General features: G+C 34.2%; 1 protein-coding gene across 3 annotated transcripts in view; it reads left to right on the forward strand.

Moving 5' to 3' along the window:
* Positions 1-16,594, forward strand: part of CHIC2 (cysteine rich hydrophobic domain 2) — an 82,899-nt gene extending 66,305 nt beyond the window's left edge. For all 3 annotated transcript variants that reach the window (XM_045474072.1, XM_045474071.1, XM_045474073.1), the window contains exons 4-6: positions 11,389-11,445; positions 11,612-11,671; positions 15,141-16,594. In XM_045474072.1, the coding sequence (XP_045330028.1) occupies positions 11,389-11,445; positions 11,612-11,671; positions 15,141-15,191 (168 nt within the window). In that variant the 3' untranslated portion in view covers positions 15,192-16,594. The remainder of the gene's footprint in view (positions 1-11,388; positions 11,446-11,611; positions 11,672-15,140) is intronic.
* The last annotated feature ends 7,014 nt before the right edge of the window (positions 16,595-23,608 follow it).

A 23,608-nucleotide genomic window follows, 5' to 3' on the forward strand; every position in this document is an offset into this window, starting at 1 on the left:
TATTTTCAGTTCTTTGGGTGTATACTTAAGAGTGTGGGATCATAAGGTAATTTTATGTTTAATTTCTTGAGGAACAAGAGCAGTGTTATGTTTAGGGCTAGTTATTTCCCACCAGTGAGGCAAGACTATCCTGGATACTTTTCTTAACAGCCTGTGAATTGTTATAGTTTCTAGTATGGCTGATGGAAAGAGGCAGTTTGCTAGATTTTTGTGAATTCGGGACATTGTTACCTCTAATTCTTTCTAGTAGTTCTCTTTGCTCCACCTCTGGTAGTTTCTTTACCTGCAAGCATTGCTCAGGACTCACCTTAGCAATTCAGTAGGAACTGTCTGCGAATCTTTGGGGTTTGTTCAGCGTGTAGCACTCTCTTTGGTGTTCTGTCTGTGGCTTCTAGCTGCCCTGGTCTCCCCAGACCCTCAGTTTTGTCGCCTTAACTTAGGGAGGCCCCAGGCTTTGTCTGGGCTCTCTCCATGTGCTGTGACCCAGAAGCTGCCTTATATCAATAAGCTTGGGAAAGCATGGGACCTGTGTCATTTTTTCCTGGTCTCTCAGGAATCAGTATTTTTCATTGTCTGTTGTCCATTGTCTTCGAAACAATTTCATATGTTTTGCCCCCACTTTTCTTTGTTGTGTCAGGCCAGAGTGTAAGTGTGGTGCCTCTTGTAGTATCTTGGCTGAAAATGGAAGTCCGTTCTCTTTTTATAGAACTGTTCTTGACATATAAGTACTATGCTGGATGCTGGGGATAGAAACATGTATGTTAATGCTTAGAGAGTATGTAGTCTCTTTGGACAGTTGGCTGAGTGAATGCAGAAATAGTGTAAGTTTGTAATTACTTGTAATGTTTTTCATGAAGTAGCTCTAATAACAGAAGACAATAAATATATGTCCTTAGAGCCTAGGAACATGAAGTGGCCACCTGCAATCACAAAATGCATTTGAATCTTGTCTTATATCTCAAATACTCATTTGAATCTTTCATTCTATTGCATAACATATATTTGTTTTAATAGAAAATGTTTAAAATTACTTCTGTTCAAAAAAATTTTTTTTAATGTTTATTCATTTTTGAGAGACAGATACTGAGTGCGAATGGGGGAGGGGCAGAGAGAAAGGGAGACACAGAATCCAAAGGAGGCTCCAGGCTCCGAGCTGTCAGCACAGAGCCTGACTCGGGGCTCGAACCCATGAACCGTGAGATCATGACCTGAGCTGAAGTCAGGCGCTTAACTGACTGAGCCACCCAGGCGCCCCTAAAATTACTTCCTAAGTTGATAGTATGGAAAAAGCATATTTGTCTTATGAAAATGCTGGTTTTAACTGCCATTTCTTTATGCTGCTAGTGTGCCATTCTCTGGAAAGTACTTATTCAGCTAATATTTCTGAAACCTCATTAGGGCTTGGTGTACTGTTTTAGATGCTGTTTAGGTACTATTTAGAGGTTATGCGTTTCCTCTTGTGAACTTAAAAGACAAAAAGCAATGAGGTGATTACAGATAGTTGATAAGAACTTGGAAGACAATAAAACAGGAAACTTCAGCCTCTTAGTAGGTTCTCTGGGAAGCACCTGAGGAGCTTCCAAGTGAATAAAATGCTTTAGCTTCATTAAATAGATTTTATGGCATTTTCTTTGCAAAAGCTTATTTTTGCTTACACATTTGTTTATACTTTGCTCCCTGATTGTGCCTTAATTGTAGTATTATAATTTAGAAAATTTATGTCCAAGTAAGTGAACTCTGACTTGCATGTGTTTTCATTTGGGTTTGGCTGATTTTTTGAGGAAACAGGTTTCATAATTTTACTGTGTGTTGTGTTACAATATTTTTGTTTTGATTTGTGTTTCATATTGGAGTAACTATTAGTTTCAGTCTTCTGAGACTTTGTGCATATTTATATCCTATTCCAACTTTAATAACTTTATAGACTCTATATGCTCTTAGCCATTATCCTTTTTGACTGAAAACCCTAAGTTGTTGACTGTTCATACACCAACTTCTTATACTTGTTAGTTTAAATTTACCTCCTCTTTTTCGTGCCTTATCTCTCTTACATATGACCAGAATTATGTGGTTTCTAAAAATGCTATATGGATTTGTTGTAAATAGTGTATATTTCCATTCCCTTTATACTCTTTTATTTACTTATTTTTATTTATTTATTAATTTTATTTTTACTTAGTCCTCTATCAGGGAATCATTTGCTTAGGAATAGGGAAGTAGGCTGCATCATGTGGTACCTGGGATCTGTAGTTTGGTGCTAGAAAGAACTGGTTTGGAAAGTGGCGCTTCCTCTGAGTGACTTCTCAGTTTACACTCTCTAAACTTCAGTCTTTACCTAAATAGAATGGTGTTAATCTCTTACTTGCAGTGTTTTAAGACTTAGATCAAGTGCATGTAGAATACTTAGTATAGTATTTTGCCTATAGTAGGTGCTTAGTTAATGGCAGTAGCTATTATTATCATTTTATTATTATTCTTCCTGGTATTTGTCCTGCTAACTGCTATGTCCCAGTGCCTCTCACAGTGCCTCACGTCTACCTTGTGTTCAATAAATATGTGTTGAATGAATGTACCCTTTGGCTTTTGAAATCCTTGAGTAGTAAGATCATAAGATTTCAGAAGATACGGTTCTTACTATTCAAAACAAGATTCCTACGTAAATAAAAGCATTTTGTCTTTTAGAGTAAGTAACAGGCATTTTTTCCTGCAGTGTAATAGTGTAATAGTAAATTACCGTTTGAAACTGGGTGACCTTGAAGGAATCACTTAACACCTCTGTGAGCTTGAAGTTTTTCTATCCCCTACTCCTCTTTTTCTTTTAATCTGAAAAAAAAAGGAAGCCTAACTGACCTCTCAGGTTCTTTCCAGCTCTGAAAATCTGTAATCCTTTAAAAATTGATCTGTGTCAGTCTACAGAAATGTTTGTATTTCTGAACTTTAAGTAAAGAAGTTTTCAATGTTGATTTTAATTTCAAATGTAAAGAATGAACATTTCAGTAAAATTTTTCATATAGGTTTTTTTTTTTTTTTAATTTTGGCCTCTCTGAGTTTGTTTGTTTGTTTTTTAAGATTTTATTTTCAAGTCATCTCTATACCCAACAAGGAGCTTGAACTCACAACCCTGAGTCACAGGCTCCACGGACTGAGCCAGCCAGGTTCCTCAAGTTTGTTTGTTTGTTTGTTTGTTTGTTTGTTTGTTTTAAAAGGTAATTGCTATTTAGGTTTTGAAACTGATGAAAAGGGCCTGTATACAGTCTAACTGAATTTCTCTTTAAATTGTGGTATGCTTAGATTTACTTCTGGATATCTTTTTCTCTCAGCCCCAGTTTAGTTAACTAATAATTATGAATTACTTTCCTTGGGATGTAGTTGGAGTTGAAAATCCAAACGGGGGAGGTCAGGAGTAGAGTTTTTGAGTGAGAATATAGTCTTGTAAGACTTGAAGAAATTCAAGGGAAAGTCAACCTGGGGGAATCATAATTAGGAAGCTACAAATATTTGTATATGGGAGAAATTTGAAATATACTTACTCAGTTATACTATAGTATTAAAAGTTACCAGAGTTTTCAGAACTCTAAGTTACTCTGTGTTTAGATGGTGAGAATTTGTAGTCAGTAACTGAATCATAAAATGAGGATGGCATTGAACATTTGGGTGAAGAATTAGATAAACAAAAATGCCTCTACCATATTGCAGATAATGAAATGAAGCAAAACAAACTTAAAAGCATCTCTCTCTCTCTCTCTCTTTTAAAAGTGTATCTATTTATGTTTTAGTAATCTCTACATTCAGTAGGGCTTGCACTTATGACCCTGATGGGTCAAGAGTCACCTGCTTTTCTAACTGAGCCAGGCAGGCACCCCCAAATTTAAAAACATCTTAATGAAATTTTAGTGAAGGGGAATCCTGAAAAGTTTCTAATAAACAAGGGATGATGAAAGAAATGTGTTCTTATAATAGTCATTATTATTAATTGAAGATGTAGAAAATCAGTGCTAACTTTTTTTCTTTTTTAGAATGCTATCCAGTTTGCTTTGTTTCTATAAGTATAATGGATATTTATAAGGGCTTTCATGTGGTCAGTAATGCTTTTTGTCTTCAATGTCTTTTTTTTCTTGACTTTATATGCCCTTCTTACAGAGGTTTTTCAGGAATCTGATCTTTGTCGCGAAGGAAGGTTTAATGCTCTTTTAATGTACAGTGATACACTTAGTATTATAAAATACGATTTATAGAAATTTCTATCCTGTAAACCAGGAGAAACAAACTTGAATTATACATTTGGGTATAACTCACATTATGTATTAATGTAGAAATGTATTAATATTATATTTAAGAAAACCTTTCATATTGGCTATCTGACCTTTATACCTTCTTTAATGTAATTTAACATATTAACATTTGGTTTATAACGTAAGTCACTCCAAATTGCTAAATTCCTGATATTTGCATAACTGAAAATATTTTGCTATAAGATATAAACTCTGTAGTGATATGTAATGGAATAATAGACTCCAAGGAACAAATGAAGAGAAAGATCATTATAGATAGCCCCTGCTTTTTGAAAATTCACATTGTGAATACTTCAGTTTTACAGAAGTTCTGTATTCGTACCTGTTTTTGGTAACTCACTGAATGAAATCTGAAGAGGATTTTGGCTTTTAGGAAAAAAGACAAAAAGTGAAAATAGTGTTTAGCGTTTGTTTTGCAGCCAGCCGTCATAGAGACAGCAGGCACCCGGGGCAGCAGGAAGGATCCCACCAAGCTGCCTCCCCGGGGAACTACAGTGAGCGTCTCAGCATCCAGCCACCATAGCTTTGAACTGTGTCTGTGAGCATCAGTACCTTATCTCCTTTTATTTTGTACATTTGTTAGCAAGATGTGTCCTAATGTATCAGAAGAACCTAAGAGGTTATTTTTTGGGTCTGAGAAATCTCAAAAAAATTTCCATATAAATTAATGGTAATTGCTTCTTTATACTGTTTTGGTTTATGGACAAGTTTTTGTTAAGAACACTCTTTTGGATAGTGGGGGGAACCTGTCTTGTACACCTGCTATTAGCAAAGCATTTTATATGCATTCTTTTTGGATTTTCTGTCTCCCTTTTTACTAAAGTATGATTGGTGTACATAAAAGCTGTGCATATTAATGTATACACCTTGATGAATTGCGGCTAAGTATACACCTGTGAAACTGTCACCATAATACCATGAACATGACCATCACCTCTGATAATTTCCTCCTTCCCTCCCTCTTTTGTGTGTATTTGTGTGTATGATAGAGTATTTAACTTGTAAGATCTATTCCATACATTGTCTTTTTTATCCAGCTTTGAGATACAATTGACATGTGTAAATTTAAGGTGTACAACATGATGATTTGATATATACATACATTGTTGAAACCCATCTAAAATTTTTATACCAGTCCTATGTGGTAAATATTACAATATCTAATAGTTATTGAGTGCATACTGTGTGCCAGGGATTGGCCTAATCATTTTACTTGTAGTGTGTCATGTAATTTTCCCCAGATTTCATGAGTAGATGTTCATGTTATTCCTACTTTAATGATGAGAAAACTGAGTAATCTGTTTGGAGAAGTTAAGTAATCTATTTGAAGCCCCGCAGTCTTAAGGCTAAGCCACGGCTAGAATCCCAGCCTTACTGCTCCAGATCTCATGCCTTTTTTTTTTTTTTTTTTTTTTTCCCGTTCTCTGATAAGGATACAAAATTAAGCTTTTAAAAATTACTGATTATAATTTGATTTTATACCTAGAAGTAGGGGGATTTTAAAGGTTTGAAAGAAACTTAAAGTAAGATCATTACTGGGGAGCCTGGGTGGGGCTCAGTCAGCTAAGTGTTCAGTTTTGTCTCAGGTCATGATCTCATGGTTTATGAGTTCGAGTCCAACATTGGGCTCTGTGCTGACAGCTCAGAGCCTGGAGCTGGCTTTGGATTCTGTGTCTCCCTCTGTCTTTCTGCCCCTCCCCTACCCATGCACTCACTCTCTCTCTCTCTCTCTTTCTGAAAAATAAGTAAACATTTAAAAATTTTTTTAATTTTTTAAATTATTAAAAAGTTAATGTCCACATAAAATTTTCAAAAGGAGCCTTTAAGTATAGGGAGGGAATTTGCTTAAACATCCTTCTGAGGAATTTGATCGTGTTCTGGTTTGTCTTTTTGCTGAATCCAGATTTTTCGTGTGTCACAATAAGATATGCCATTTAATTTTCTGCACATCAGTACAATATAAGACTTACATTAATTCCGAGTAGAGGTGTATCATGTAATTTTCTCATGTTCAAATAATTCATTTAAAATTTTATATGGTTTCTAATGAATTACAGCTAAAAACATTTTTGTGTCACTTATTTTAGCGATTTGAATTTGCACAGATGTTAAAAGAAAGTATAGTTCTTGAAAAATACTTAAAATACTTTAAAAAATAAGATTTTGCATATATTCAAGCATTGTTCTAGTTAAAGCTTAATGCATTATAAATTTAGGAGTTTAAAATTAAAACCTGTTTTAAATAAGAAATTGAATTTAAATAAGAATTGATATTGTGATGTTATAAATTAATCTTATTCAAATAAATTTGAAGTTTCAATAGCTGAACTTTTATAAATAGTTATTCGTGAGATATTTTATTTATACATCTTATTAACATACCTTAGCATCTTTATGTTTTAAAGACTGGTAAGAATGTCATTTCTTTGGGAAAATTTCAGAGAAATTTTGTTACAGCTTCTACATTTAGCATTTTTTTCTTTGGCTTTAAAGTACTTTAAAATTCATGAGATTTCCATTGATTGTATTAGCAACTTTTAGAAAACCACTTTTTGAAAAACCACTTTGTAAACAATTGATTGTGATCAATGAATCGTTGGTAATTGAGTATGCTATTAAGTAATACTTGTAGCAAAGTAGAGGAGTAATATGCTCAAGGTTTTCTAAAGGATTTCTTGCTGCCCTAAATGACTTATTTAGATCTACTGGCACATAATTTGCTTATAGGGAGTAGTAATTTATTCCTTAGGAAGTAATGATATTTAGAAAAAAATGACAAAAATGCTTCATAATGAGTCCAATTTGAATTTTCAGGAAACTCTAATTTTCAATTGTGCTAACTTACTATTTCTAGGTGCCTCATAGGTATTTTACTATTGTAAGCTTACTTTATTTCGATGCCTCTTTGGAAATTGATAGGAACATGTCATACCTATTGTAAATTTTTTTATTAATCATTATTTAGTTAGCCATTTTGTGAATTGTCCAGGCCATTTTACTTCTCTTAAGATTTTCACATTTTCACTTATTTTCACAATTCTCAAAAAAGTGGTCTCAAAGGTAATAGAAATAGAAGCCACAATTTCTATCCTTCTGTTATTACTACTCGTTACTTAAAAGTCTGTTTATTAAATAAGTTTATTTAGAATTGCAATGTTTTTGAATCTCTATTATTTTTTACTTTAACATTGCCATATGGCTATATTAGAGTTAGTTCACCCGTGACAGAAATAGAATTAGCAAGGTGTTGAAGAAATGTGTGAAAAAAGAGTTAAAGTGAGCTTTGTGATAAGGAAGATAGGTGGGAGTCCAGGTTCTTGGAGCTGTCCCCTCACAGACCAGGTTAGTGGCATGCCATTATTCCCTTAAAAACTTGTTTTGCTTGCATGGTGTGAGTTGGTGGTCTTGGTCCTTTTCGTTAAGAATCCATGATAAAATTAGATTTTTGTTGATCATCTTATGCTGCCGGACCGAGGATTCATTGGTAAAGAACCACTAACCTGTCCTCTCACCCCCAGGGTGTGAACGCTGAAAAGGATTAAGGCCCACTGTAGGGAAGCTTGCACTGAAGCCTGCGTTGCCCTCTCCCCTGTTCTTTTCAGTTAAATAGAAGAAGATTTTTGGTTCCCATGAATATCAATCTGGTGCTTTTCGTAAGCACCAAATTCTTTTAATAAGATGACTTATTTTTAGAAATCCAGTGGGCTAGAATACTGAAAAAGGATTTTTTTTTTGGTATTTTGTGTTGACAGATCCTGTACATACTAATTTTTTTTTGATGCACATTAGTTTGCTTTAATTATTGAATTTGGTGATTGATACAAACTTTTAAAAAATCAAGAACAAATTTTTATATGGCTAGGTTTGCTTGTCTAGTAGTAATTATAGAGTTTGGCAGTGTTAAATCTTATATTTCTTTAGAAATAGCTGTCTAACAACACTGTGGACATAAACTCTTAACTTTGATTTCTAGGTGACTGCAATTATGAGGTGCTTTCTCTTCCTCTTTAAAGACTTTTAAATAGCTTTTACAAATGCTGAGATGTATATTTTTTCAATATTTGCTAAATTGATGTTGTATTTGATCTTGAAAATATATTTTGATTTTGTTAGCTAAAATAAGTACAGAATATTAAACATTCTTGGTAGTTAAAGCTTTATTTTTCCATTTAATTTGAGCTTTTGTTGTTACTAACAAATCATTTGTGGCACAGTTTCTTGCTCCCTTTTTCCTTCCTTCCTTCCTTCCCTCCTTTCTTTCTTTCTTTCTTTCTTTCTTTCTTTCTTTCTTTCTTTCTTTCTCCTTTTTTAAATGACTGCTAAGAATCTATATACTTGTCACCTTAGTGTCCTAGAAATGTTCCACTTAGATCAAGGGTTCCTTTCTGGTTTTGTATGTTCTCACCTGCTCCTCACTGTAAATCATTGAGATGTCAAGTGCAGTGATTAATTAAGCTGCACGTGCAAGTGCTTTTTTTCACCTGTCAAGCAGGAAAGAAGTCTTATCGCAAGATTAGATGTTGCTAATTCACAGTTTTTTCTCCAGATTGTCAAGTACGTAGAAATATTTTATATTTAGATGCTTATTCAGAATACGGCATACCAGGGTTTGTTTGCTTTAGAATTCTTAAATGTCGTAAGATACAATTATTATACCAAACCCTATCATTAAACTCCTAATTAGAGGCAAAGAGTCAATTCAGAATTCCTACATAAATATTTTGGAATTTCAGGCTCATACTTTGTAATTTACCTTTTATCCAAAAACTGCTAGTTGATGTCAGTTATTTAAAGTAACTTCTTTCAAGTTTCTAAATTAATTTTGTGTGCATCATATACACCACGAGATCCATTCCTAATGAGATCCATTCTCGCTATAGTATAGCATAGGTTTAAATTTGTGATGAAATGATGTTGATGGTATCTACACTTTTTTTTTTGCGCAATGAATATTTACTGAATGTAATGTTAAGCTTTTACTTTTTATACATTGATAGAAAACAACGGACTCGGAAAGCTTGTTCTCTCCTCCCTAGTTATTTCATTCTCCTCCCCCTGTTTTAAACATCAGTAAAAGTAAAACCTCAAATTGTATAGTAATCTTAATCTATTATTAAAAAGTCCTAGAAAGGAAGATTACAAGGTAGATTCAGGTCTTGAATCGGTTTTGCCATTGGTTTAGCAGCGGGTGGGCAGGCAGATGCCTGCTCAGAGTAGAACCTATTGCCATTTTTCACCATTGATAGAGTAGCCTTTCAGAGTCAATGAGCTCTGTCAATGTGAGCTTGTCAAGGCTACAACTTCATAGACCTGAGAGGCGGTTTGAGAGGTCAGCCCTTTTCAGGTTCGCTGTGATGCAAATGAACTTTAATGCTTAAACAACTATTGGAATTTTTATGTCTGCTCCTTGTTCTTTTTTCTTCACAAAGTCATTGACGAGACATTCAGTGCTTTTTAAATTGGAAGTTGCATTGTGCTAAAGACCTAGTACAGATTTACGGAGGGCTGAAAGCAGTTAGATCATGTTCTTTTCATGGTGCGATTAGAATCAAATCGATTTCCCTACAGCCTTCAGCATTCAGATGGCAATTTTAACAAAGCTTGGGGGCTAGACAAGGGACAAAACGACTGAACTGAATGTTAATTACACTCTGCAGCCTTATTTTCTTTTGATTTGGGGCTGACTGGCAACTAAATTAACAAAAAGTGTGACCATAACTGCTGCCCTATTTTCATTTAAAAGGAGAGCTGCCTCTAAAAGGCTATCTTTACAAAGAAACAAGTGAGGTCTGCTGATCATTGTTAACAAGGGCACTTTTTTTCCTTTAAAATTCTTGCCAAAAAAAAAAAAAAAAACCCACACAACTGTTAAAAAAAAAAAAGTAATGTAATAAATTAGTCATTGGCGTATTATTGCTCAGAGTTAGGTGATTTTCTGATTCTTAGGACATAAGCTTGGAGAAAATAGTAATAGTGGGTAACTCATTGGTAGCTATGAATTATAATTGGCACCTATGTGACTAGTGTAACGTTCGTATGTACAACATGCTAAAAGGTAATGTGGTAACTTAGGTTACTGTATATACTTTAAATATTAACCATTTATTCTGTGACAAACTATTGAAAACCAGCTTGAACCTAACAATTTTTTGCCTTGCTCATCCTTGCTTGACATGCAGATTTTCATATTTGATTCTTAGTAGTCATTTAGTTGTGCACATTAATAGCGCTGGATGCTTTTTTTCCTTCCCTTGCAAGGAAGCTGCAGCTGCACCAAGTTGCAGTTGCTTCTGGTGGCAGCACCGTCCCTTTTGCACCTGCAGCTGTGTCAGTCTCATCCTAACACCTGGCATCATGAATTATCCTCTCCTTTATTCACACGTCCAGGCAAGACACGTTTCATGCTGCATGGTGTATATTGCAAAAATCAAGTGAACTTAAACATAAATTTTTCAGTTGATTCCTTGAGCAGCTAGTAGTATTCATTTAAAATTTTGATTTTAATAATCACTTTTGTTGGTTTATATACAGTTTTGCCTCTGCTTGAAAATCTTTGTGGAATAATTAATAAACTAGCTTTTAAATTGGGATATTATTTTTAAGTGTGATGTAAAAGTTTGTTTTGATAGCTGTTGATTTTTTTATTAATTTTTAATTATTTTCTTTTTGATTTTACCCTAAAGTCTTTTGTATTTTGTTAACTGATATGTAGATAACTTGTTTTAAAATCGATATGAAGGAACTTTTATCACTAAATACCGCAAACATATTTTTCAAAGAAACGGGGATTAAAATGTATATCACTTGGTAGCTTACATTAGCTTTTTAGACGTTGACAGTTTTAAACCAGAAGCTAGTAATTTTGAAACGGTTAAAAAAAGATACAGTGCTAGAGAATAAAGCCATATCTTTATTAAAATAGAGTACTACTTCTGGCCAGGTTGCTATGCAGTACAAAAATGCTGAAAGTGTTCTAGACTACCATGTACTCAGTCACTGTCTTCTTACCTCTCTCCTTTTCACACAAAAAACAGCTGCAAAACAAAGTTTTTCTAAAACCAGTCAAGAGTAAACTTTTTTCTCATTTGTCTTCCAGACACGAAGATCGATTGAGAAGTTATTAGAATGGGAAAACAATAGGTTATACCACAAGGTGAGTACCGCAGGGAGCAGCTTCGTACTGTTGGGGTCTGAATTGCACAGTATGGAAACAGATGCTTTTGTTGAACTAAAAATATGAAAGGTGGACAAATGGGTTAGTCTGTGCGCTGCAATAAAACAGAGCTCATTTTTCTTCTTTTACTCTCCCACTTGTCTAGCTGTGCTTGCACTGGAGACTGAGCAAAAGGAAATGTGAAACGAATAACATGATGGAATATGTAAGTTAAAGGGCTGTTTTGTGAGTTTCTCTATTAAATGATCATTTATTTTGCTTCTGATCTTATTCTTTCCATGATTATTAATCAGCAAAGGTGTCAGGAGCTTAATCTCCTGAGTGCAAGGATTTTCTACGGTTCACAGATGCGTGGTTTCATGTGCAGGACTGATTTATAAAGTTATGAATGACTTGAGAACAAGGCTTCACTGTGTTCTGAAAAATAATAAATTAATTGCCAAGATAAAATAGCCTGAACATGTGTTGATGGAGTGTGAAATTTTAGATGCTGTATAAAGAATAACCACAACTTTGGTTACGCAGCAAGTCAGATATGGCTTTTTTATATAATGCTAATCAAGTTTCCAAGTATGGAAGAAAACCTTTCAACCAAGCCGTTGGAGCTTAAGAAACCTTTAGCCTTTATAGATTTTAACTGCCCATACCTCAGTGGCCTTTAAGGAATCTTCAAAAATGTTATTAGAATATTGTTTTGTAAAAATTATCTTAGAGGGAAAGCAGGAGGTGAGATGTTGCTCATCCTGTATTCTTTAAAAGACATCTAAGTGGTGCATGTATACAATGAATTTGAAAATTTATTCAGTATGGGATTTAACTTACTGACTCCTTGATTTTACTTGAGCGATTTTCCTTGTACAAAGTTGAAAATACTGTAGAAAATCATGAATTTTTATTTACTCTCCCTTGAGCTTGAGTGTTTTATTTTAAATATGGAAAGATTATTATATTGAAAGAAAAAGATTTGTGAAGGGTTAACTGTTGAAAATTAAAGTCCTAGTCTTTGTGAAGTACCAGGCACATTTCTGACAAATTTTGTCTATTCTTTGAAACAGTATAGCCATCATAGATAGTATAGATTTGTGTGTACATGTGTGAGAGAGTGTGTGTATGGATAAGAGATTGATTAAAACAGTGTTTAAATAGTTGCAAATTATCATAAAATCATTTTTCTCTGTAGCGTTTTCCCTTTCTTTCATTATCATACAGTCAAATCCCATTTCTAACCTTGAACAGAAAAGACATCTTAAAAATGTCTTTTCAGTGAATCAAAAATGTAGATTTTATCATTATTTAGTATATCAGACATGTTAATTTATGATGATGTGAAAGTCACTTGATACTTTTTTATTAAAAAAAGTACATTCCAATACTCGTTTTGAGATTGACCTGTGAAAATGTTGGTCTTGTGCTCTCATGATGGTAAGAGAGTTTATGTATTTTGTGAGGAGGGATGAATATGTAGATTTAAAGACTTTTGTGAAAAAATACTTGCTATATTTATAAACCCAAATAGTAATGAATTTCTAAATTGACTTTCAAAAGTAAAACATAAAAGTTATTCCCAATGCTGTTATTTCCAGATAGAGTTATAAGAAAGTCATTCATTCATAAAATGTACTCATTATATTCATGCTTATTTTTGTGACATATTTTATTAACTAAAAATAATTTACTAACCTTCCAAAACATTCTGAACTATGTGCTTTGTTTGTAAAATAGTTTAATTTATTACAAATTTTTAGATAAACACTTTTCCTCTAAAGCCATATTATTCTTACACCATCATAGAAGATACCCAGAAGAGTAGTAAAAAGGAAAAAAAAAACAGGGATGCCTGGCTGGCTCAGTCAGTAGATCATATAGGACTCTCGATCTCGGGGTTGTGGGTTCAAGCCCCATGTTGGGTATAGAGATTACTTAAAAATACAAATTTTGTTTTTAAACAAGGAAAAATACAGAAAAATTGCTACAAAATGTATTTTTTTCTAAATTTTCTCAGAGTACGTGTCATTTGCGATAGTCGCATGGTGGAATAACATAATTTCAAAAACTCCCTAAGAAATAATTTTAAAAAGTTAAGATAGCACAATAATTAGTAAGAAGAGAGTGCTTTGTTTTTCTGATGAATTGGGCCTTTTTACCACAGCTTTCTCTTTGACCTTAACTTTTCTTTAACTTACAGAAATTTCATTTGTTAGTTAAAAGAAAAGAATTCTCCTCGGTTATATTTTGAATATTGGGGACAATCTGGAAAAAAATTAACTTGATACCAACTTTTATCCAGATGCAATAGAAGAAATAAGACAAGTGGCCAGTTTCTGTGTGTGACTCTGAAGGAAAAGAGTTTCTAGGATATATTTTTTGAAAACCAGTAAAAATTGACACGTAGTCAAAGATAGCTTTTATTTTGTATTACGTAGTTGTAGTATGTAATGTAATGCCTACACCTAAGACCTGAAATTATAAAAACTGCTTGATGAGGACATGTTTGAAATATAGAAGTATTTATTGAATGTTGACTCATAAGTTTTGTTAAACCTCAAATCAGGTAGTTTAATCATCAGATTTTAGAGCTGCACAGAATTTTGTCATCTAGTCCAGTCCCTTTATTTAATAGGAGGAAACTGAGAAACAGGGGAATCTAGCTCAAATAAGAAAGCTAGACAGGAAGCTAGTGGACATTTTGTCAGCAAATAACAGGTCAGAGAGTGGCACCTAAGGCTTATTAGTATGAGATAACCAAAGTAGCGGAGGAATATTTTTGAGCTGTATGTGGAAGAGCCTTCTTTATTGAGGCAGATCAAAAGTCAAGAGAAATGAATAGTGAAAATGAATGTTTCTGGCCTATTTGGCTAAATGTACAAGAGTGTCCAAACCTGGAGGTTACATCAGGACAAGTTTGTGAAAGAAAAAATAAGGAGTTGACCAAACTTGGAAGCTGTTCAAGTAATGTTTTGTTTAGCATCTATTTCATACAGAGTTGGAACAAGGGAAAGAATTGATTGTAATTTAAAGCAGCTCAAGATTGGAATAAAAATTAGCTCTAGTCAACTTGTGTTTTTCTGTGTTACTGTGTTTTTGTTTTTATTGGTTTTCCTAGTAAAAGGTCTTTTGGAACAAATTTAACCTTTAATTTTGCTAACCTAGGAAGAAAAGGGCTTCTAAAAAAATTAAGAGATCCTTTATCAAGAGATCCACATATCCTGGTACAGTAAAGTGAGAGCAAATCTAGAACCTAAAGACCCATGGAACTGGGTTAGGTACAAAGAGGAAGCCTGAAGAAATAAATATTGGGTTGGCTGCAACCACACGGTGCAGTAGAAAGGGCAAGGCTTAGGTGTTAAGATAGCCCTTTGTTCAAGTATTGACTCCACAGTCCATGATATTATACTTCTTGGATCATCGCTGTCCTCATCTGTAAAATGAGGATGCTACTACTTGCCTCGTAGAAAAGTTGTTGGGATTAAATAGATGGGCAGAGTATGAAACACTTGGTATGTAGTCCAGTTCTCATCCCATGACTGCTAGCCCTGGCTCCCTTTTCTTGTCACGCATGCATACATTCTCCTTCAGAGGCAGCAAAATTGCTGTGAGCGACAGACTAGAATTGAAAGTTTTTAAGATAAAAATGTACTTAAATCTTTTTAAAACTTTTTTCTCTCCCTCTACAGGTCATCCTCATAGAATTTTTACCAAAGACACCGATTTTTCGACCAGATTAGCATTCACTTTATTTATAGAGACTTTCCAAGTATGTTGTCTTTCCAATGGTGCCTTGCTTGGTGCTCTCCTGGTGGTGACATAACATTGGTTCTACAGAATCGTGTGGTGTTTTTTTGTTTTTTTTTTGTTTTTTTTTTTCTGTTTTTGTTTTTTTAAATAACCGCATGTTCTAAGTGTGCATTTTTGTCAAACTTTGCAACAGTTATTTCATACAGATGTTTAATACTTAAGTTATTGTGCTCTTTTCTGTTATGTATTCTGATTTTCAAGGATTACTTTTTTGTATTATCGAAAAAATACATTTGAACTTAGCATAAAAAGTGGCCAGCCTTTTTTATTTTATCACCAAGGTACACACACAGTCCTCTATTTATTAATTCCATAATATAGAAGAACACTTTTGTAAGCCTCTACTTATCTATTCCAAGCACACTCTTTGTATTATTTTTCTTCCTTTTAAAATTTAAAATAGTTATTATTTTAAAATAGTAAGTTTTCTTTAATAGCTTTTTGGAATCTAACATATCCTTTTCCATACAATTCCTAATGCTCTGTTTACAGCAGAAATATCTGTTACGTTATGAAGACCTATCAACAAATTTTGAAAGTGTTTCTGTCTTCAGAGGTAGTAAGGCAGTATTAAATTATTTTTAATAGAATAGACAAATAATGAATGGTATGCATGCACCTAATGGTTACTAGAGCTCAGGATCACAAAATATAGTAGCATTACAATCTGTGTATATTTTTGATCAAGATGATAATAATGGCCTTACTTGCGTTATTTTTTATTGTTTATCAAATCTTCTATAGAAAAGTATGGAAATACTCCTTTTAAAAATTTCTAAGGAAAATACTTCTCCCAATCTAACATAATTGTAGAATGGATATATGTTTCTGAAAAGTTTTTGAAAGAAAGCAAAAGTTCTAGAATTAAAAGTAAGCTCGTGTTTAAATACCCCATTGATACTTAGAACAGATTACTATTGCTAAGAAACGGAGGACATATTTAGTACTGTTTTTATCCACTAGTTTGCTTTCAGTCCAGTTATGTATACTTTTTTGACTGAGAATGCGACATGTAAGTTTGAATCAGATTAACGTATTTCTTCTAAATATATACAAATATACATATCCTCCCCCCCCCTTTTGGTTGTACATATCTCCATGCATTTTAAAACTTTCTAAATTTCTGAATGGCCTATATGTAAATTTTTGTTTTTATAAACCTGAAATTATACAAGTTTTAATGTGTGTCAAGAACTTGTTCCATTCAACTGTGGTATCTAGCAATAATGTGAATAACTTTTGAAATTATATAAACTATGCTTACTAATTTGTATTAAGAATTGGTACCACTATACAGTATCTTTTCTCCTTGTATTAAATCTTTTAAATACCAGTTTCTTTAATTTATATACCTGTATTTTTTAAAAGTATTTCTCTGTACTTCTCCAGAGTACTGTAATTGTATATAAATTTGAATAGTTGGAGTCTAGAATCTTATATCCTATATCCTATATTGGACATTAGGAACTATCTTAAAAACTAGGGTGTTGTTTTTGTTTTTTGTCTGAGAATTATTTGTTTCCATTGCCCCGCAAAACACTTTTCCTACGAAGCGTTCAGAGTACAAAGATTCAAACACTTCTTTCTCGCTTTATTGACTTTATGTCCAGGGCATGTCCTACCACATTAAAGTAGTGGAACTAAAAGGGAATGCTACTCAAAAACTAGTATTCCTGTATGGTTTCAGTGTGAAAAAGTATTAAGTGGAGAAGGCTGACTCTGCCTCAGGATTCAGAAAGAACAGAAAAATACATATGTAGGCGCTGCACCATGTCTACATATTTTAGGCATTCCGTATCTAAAATTTTGTAAATTTGTAGAGTACCATATTGATCAGCTTTATAGGAAGAACTATACCTATTTAGACATAATTTTTTTCTCCTGTTATTAGTCTTCTGGAAATTATAATTTTAAAATTATTCCCATAAGAATATTTTAACAGTAAGATAATATTCATAGTTGACAATATTTAGGAATAGGATTTTTTCAAGCTTTTCTGATTTTGAGAAGTATGTCAGTTGCTTTAAGGTTCCCTAGAAATATGCACTCTCATATTTTTAATGTGTGTGTAGAAAAGAACGATGAATGATTAATATGTGGCATCACCATTAGCCAGTTATACCTTGAGCAGTTCCATTTCCCCGTTCGGCTTTTCGTTATTAGCTCCCGCGGAGCCCTCTGGCTTATCTTTTCTTGATTCATGAATCTAAGGGCCCATGTTACTAGAAGTTGAAATGTCAGGGATGCATATGTTGTGTGAACATTAGCCCAAAGGAAATATTTAAAATGGTAATTGTTCTTCAGTTCCTATTTTCTGACTTAAAGTTCCTGAGACATAAACTATAGGTACTTTTTAAGTTGGCCAAGAAAAGGTATTATTGGCAGAAAATCTAATGTGTAGATTTTACATAGGCTAAGTGATCCTTGTTTATGTATGATTGGCATTTTACAGGTAGTCCATCATTCTTGTGTAGAAACATTTACTTTGCAAAGCTTATTATATTTCAATACATGACTACAATATAACTGGGTTAAAACGTATACTCTAAAACCTAATGACTATAGTAAAACTCAAGTGACACAGTTAGCTTCTAAGGCAGATACTGGCCCCGCTCACAAGAGGGTCACCTTACCCATAGCAAATGGTCATCAGATGCTTTATTAAGACTCTTCAATGACTAGGTTCCATTCATTTGAAATTCAAACATACAATTTTGGCCAAAAATCAAGAAGTGTTCAAACCTTTAATAGTAAGCAATGATTCCCTTTTCTTACTAGAAAAAGTACTTTTATAATTGAACAGTTTTGGAGCGGGAAGAACTACAAATTTCTCCATGGTTGTGTTCTCAATGTTATTTGCAGACGACTTCTGATTGCTTCTTTATACTAGTAGACACAGGCAAACTGTGTAAAACTTTGACAACCTTCCATATCCATCTTTGGTTATAAAAGAATGATATTAATAGTGACAGGTACAGCTGGATTCACAGTTGCATGTGTTCAAACTACAGTAGTCTTACATAACATTATGTACATAGACTGTTTCCACTTTTATGGTATTCTGCTTTCCAGTTACAACCTTGAGCTGCATGCCTGATTTTCACTGTAAATATTTGCTTTGGCTCGGCTGTTGGTCAGTAGTACTAAATCAGAAGTACAACCTGTTTAAAAAACTGTCTTTGACTGAATTCCAGCATCTAGTCCTGGACCCTGTTTCCTTCTCTTGTCCTATCCTACTGAAGTACCGTGGGTCCTTTTGCTGCCCTCTCGATGTCCAGATGTCCATGGACAGAGTTCACCATGCCTCTGTCTTCCTTCCCCAGTACAAATGGTAATTCTTTTGCGTTCTTGGCTAGGTGTTTAGAAGGCCAATTAAATTGAGTTAGTCACATTAAGTGATTAATGGCTGACTCTCTCAATTCTGCTAAGATGGTACTTGAATTTAAAAAATTTCCTGACTTAAGTTTCCCATTGTTGCAGTGGTATAATTGGTATTTTCCTTTTCATCAGACTCTATCAGTCCAGACTCTGCAAGGATGGTTGCAAGTGGGGTTTCTCAAACCACCATTTCTGAAGAAAGCTGATTTATTCATAGAGTATTAGAAAGAAGAAGCTCAAGGCCAATCCTTTATACATATATATATATATATATATATATGTATATGTATATTTAATGTTTACTTTTGAGAGACAGAGTGGGTGTGGGGGAGGGGCAGAGAGAGGAAGATCTAGAATCCGAAACAGGCTCCAGGCTCTGAGCTGTTAGCACAGAGCCCAATGCGGGGCTCAAACTCACGAATGATGAGATCATGACCTGAGCCCAAGTCGGATGCTTAGCCGACTGAGCTACCCAGGTGCCCTAAGGCCAGTCCTAAACCAGACTGTTAATCATCCCATAATAGTTGTGCTTAAATATACTTTTAGATATAATAGCCAACTTTATGTTATGTTAAGGAACATACCTTTTATTTAAGTTGAAATTTCAAGGTGATTAGTCTTTAAGGCTTATTATCTTGTTCTGTACTTTTACAGAGATTTTTAGGTAGTAACAAAAGAGAAGCTTAAATGTTGTTTATATTGTGAGTCATAATTCTGTGCACTTGTTTCTGTAATCGGGGAGCAATACTGCCCTTCCTCCCACCATGGTAAACTGAAACAGCAGAGGCTGATTGTAGCCTTAATAGACAGTACTGAAAGCAGAAATTCAGAGTGCTAATCCTGATTTTGAATTCATTTCTGATGTTCTGCAAAATCATCAGATTACTTGGCTTCTTTGCATTTATTTTCATTTCCACAAAAGGAAGATACTATGACTACCTCATATTTTTAAGTCATTTATTTTGCTTTTAATTACTAAATCCTATATAAAAGTAAGTAGCTAGATGTTCAATAGTAATGAATGAGTAGCTTTTTGATTGAGTTACAAAGTCAGCAGAAATTTGAGTTACTGTCCAATTTTGCATTTAAAATTAAAGAGAGTGAGTACTCCTTATATATGTAGTAATGATTTGCATGTTTAAAAATCACATAGACATTAAATATAATACTTGAGAAAGGTTTCTTTCTAATAAGACCCTTTAAGATAATAGGTACATCTCAGATACTTGAGCAAAACCATGCCCCCCCTTTAGTGACATTTCCTCTACTTCATAAAACATGGTGCTCGGAATTTGAGAGTTGAGTGCTTTTTTCTCTGTATGAAAGATAATATATTGCTTTCTAGTTCTTTGTCAGAAATATTTCAGTAAGCTAACTATACCAGGCATTCTTAATTTGGACAGATAAGCCAACATTTTATTTTTAAAGAAAGTCAACCAGCCTTTAAGAGAAGACAAGTAATGGATCAGTGTGTTGGCTACTCTTCTGGACCATAATACATTCTCAAACTGCAGATTTCCTCCTATTATCTTTCCTGCCGGTTTGTAATTTAGTATAGCTGGTTCCAGTTCTTTCTTGAGACAAATACTATACAGATTTAAAATGTTCTAGAAGGAAAGAGCATTCTGTTCTCTCAAGAAACCTTTGGCACTAATAAAAAGACCACCTCCTTCTTTATCTTCTAGTAGCAGCTTATTTAATTAGGTTAATTGCAATAATCTCGTTGCATTGCTCTGAGGTCTTCATGAACAGGAGTTTGTATTAACTGAAGTTATCAAAGCCCTTTGAAAGTTCGTATTTCTCTTTACATTTGTCGGAGCTAATGACTGACATCTTGTCCTGGCAGAAGAGTTAAGCGTTATGAAGCTGGCAGTGGAAGCAAGGTAGACATGACTGGAAAGCAGTATGCTGAAATCTACTGGCCAAGAGAAGTAACTGCATTGTTATCCTACACTTTGGTTACAAGGGGCAAAATTATGCAATGGCTGGGAATTGCACACAGCTTTACTGCTTCCTTTTTATACGTTCTTTATGTATTACAATGGAATTTTTTTTTTAATTTGTTCTAGATAGTTTTCCTCGGCTATCATGTCCTTTGAGAAGAGAATGGGAGGCTACCTTGAATAAAGTATTCTTTTATTTATCTTTTATAATGGAAGTGTGACAGTTTTTTTAAAAAATACTAAATAAAGGATTTTAGGAATTTGTTCCTATATATATCCTTGATGAGCATGGAATAGTTTTCACATAGAATAATCAGAAACTCATGATGGGTGAACGATTATGCAGACCCAAGATCAGGGTCCGTATTGTGTTTTCAGTTAATTCTAGTTACAATCAGGTAAGTCTAGTAACATTGTAAAAAATGAAAATAACCGGTAAAATATACAGCTGAATGTTAAAGGTATTTGTATTTTTCTTTCATTGAGAAATTAACACCATTGTCAAACGTCTGTTTTTATTAAAATTAGATTTTTGGGGGGTTAGATAAAAATTTGTTGACCTTCATAATTGTGAAGAAATATGTAGATGGGTTCTATTTGAGGCGATTTGCTTTTTGGTCACATGTTGGTTGCAGTAGGTTTAGTCTTATAAAATCAAGTCTTAATTGAGAGGGTTTTTCTAGTAAATGGATTTCTAATTTGAAATAGGGGACTTTTTTTTAACTTTTTCTTTACTTGCTTGCTTTGGCTAGTTGAGTTTTTGTTAAGTGAGTTGGTTTTAATGAGTGATTTCAGTGCATGTTTCTATGCTTGAAACTAAAATGTGGGCTGATTTACAGCATTTGGTCTTTGCAGACTTTACTATATTAGATAAAACTGTAAGGCAATTTAGGTGAAGTTGAAAAAGAGAGCCTGGTATGTAGAGATCAAATCACTTTAAAAGAAATTGGCCAAACTAAGGATGTCTGTTGAATTGACCATGTAAATGAATACACACACAAATACTTCCGTAGACATGGATTGTACGAATATCAGGGAATTAAATAATTGACATTATGTATATGAGTTTAGGAACCATGCCTAACAAACCTTTATATTTATGTATTCATAACTTGCACGTAATTAGAAAAAAGAAGAGGAAAAAATACAACTTATATATTATCTTTTTTCTCCAAAGATCTTATTCAAGTTGTTCCTAAATTTCAAAAGCCAATACAGCTTTAAAATAGGATTCTCAATTATCTTATTTAAAGGTTTAGCCTCGGTTTTTAAGCTTTCAGGGGGACACAAATAATTCTAATCACTACTCCTGTAAATAAAGTAATTTAAAGTTTGTTGTATTGTTTCAAATAACTGTCATACAGATTTTTTACGTTTTCATTGTACTTGATGACCCAGCACACACATGCACACACACTTCATTCGAAGATAAATTGTAACTCAGCTTACTAAGGCATCTCTTCACAGTAGGCAGGAAAGGTGCTTCCGTCCGTCACCTGGATTGCTGACGTTAAAATAAAAATGACAATTCTATTTGAAACGTTTAAAAACTAAGAGGGAAATTTTGTGTTTGTGGATTATTTGTTTCCTCAAATCATCTCAATACTGTAGTTTTCAAAGAATTGATTCCTTATTTTCTGAATTCCTGCTCTTTCATTAGCTTATTTTTTTTCATTCTGATGCGAAAAATATGAGAGTTCTCAGAAGTGTATTCAGTTTCCTTTTTCACAAATGGAGGCCTAAGCAAAAATGCCATTACCTCTTGCAGCAGTTACTATCTTAGAAGGCAGCACAGAAAGCCTAAAAAAGATAGCTCAACCTTTTGTACCTACAGCCTTAGATATTGTTAGGTAGCCATTCAATTTTCTTTGCATTGTGTGTGAGATGAATATTTCTTGAGACTTTTTTGTTTGCTTTACTAAAGAAATCAACGAAGAGAGAAAAAAAAAAACCCTCAAAAAACAAAACAAACAAAAAACACCCTGTAACTCATGTGAAGCATGCAGGGTGTTGTAATTTCAGTTTGCAAAGCGGTGTGATACAATGTTGCTGAGCCAAAAGCACACGATAGATTTAATGTAGCCAATTGTGTACTTTTGAAAAAAAGAGTAACTGTTCCCTGTGAGTTAATTTTGGATTTTTTCAAAATCTCTCTTTTAGGCTTTGTGCTGGATTCTTCCAGACAAATGCGTATTCCATGTGGGCCACTGTTCTGCTAAATGCTCTCAGTTCTCCTTTTGCAATCAAGATTATGTTGCTAAGGAGATTTTGCTTTTATTGGTGCCATTGATTTGTGTTAATACGTTTTGAATACCTCTCCGTATTCTTCCGCAGACAAGGCCAAAAGAAAAACTTCCCCGAGTTTCCCAATTTACATCACAAATGGAGCGGTGGTGTAATGAAGCCGATATAAAGTGGGCAGTTGAAAGGGAACTAAAGAAGGGCACTCAAGTGAGAAATGAAGAACTGTGCCGAGTGTAGTCTGTGGGCTGCCTTCGGTCCAGCTGCAGGAACTGGCTCTGGCCAGAGGTAGAGTGAGTGAGCACCTCCCCTCTGCAAAGACCACCCACTTTTTGGAGCGCAAGGCTGCATACCATAGATGACCTCACTGACTCATATGGGGCCATTAAAACAGTGAGAAACTCTTTTCTGAAGTGGCACAGAGATGGTTCAACTCTCTTTCCGAATCCTTCCTGGTGTGTGTAGACTTCCTACACCTTATGACCTGAAGTTGGCCTTTAAAGGCAGCCCTGTGGGTGAACCAGTTTTGGCTGTGGCTGTGCGGATTAGCATATTCATAATGGTTGGGAAGGCTCTAGGTGAGAAAGACCTTAACTGGATTGTGAAATTGAAGGTTTTAGTTAAAAGCTCCTTACTTGGTATCATGTTCCAGACTTCCAAGACTCTCTTCACACAGCTGAGTGGAAGGAGGATCTGAGTGGAAGGAGGATCCAATTCGGTCTTGAACCAGTGGACTGACTTGCTTAGGTTGCAGTTCCTGAAGGTGCTAAGGACTTCCTTTTATG

This window comes from Leopardus geoffroyi, chromosome B1 (genome assembly GCF_018350155.1).
Source record: "Leopardus geoffroyi isolate Oge1 chromosome B1, O.geoffroyi_Oge1_pat1.0, whole genome shotgun sequence".
Taxonomy (NCBI): Eukaryota; Metazoa; Chordata; class Mammalia; order Carnivora; family Felidae; genus Leopardus; species Leopardus geoffroyi.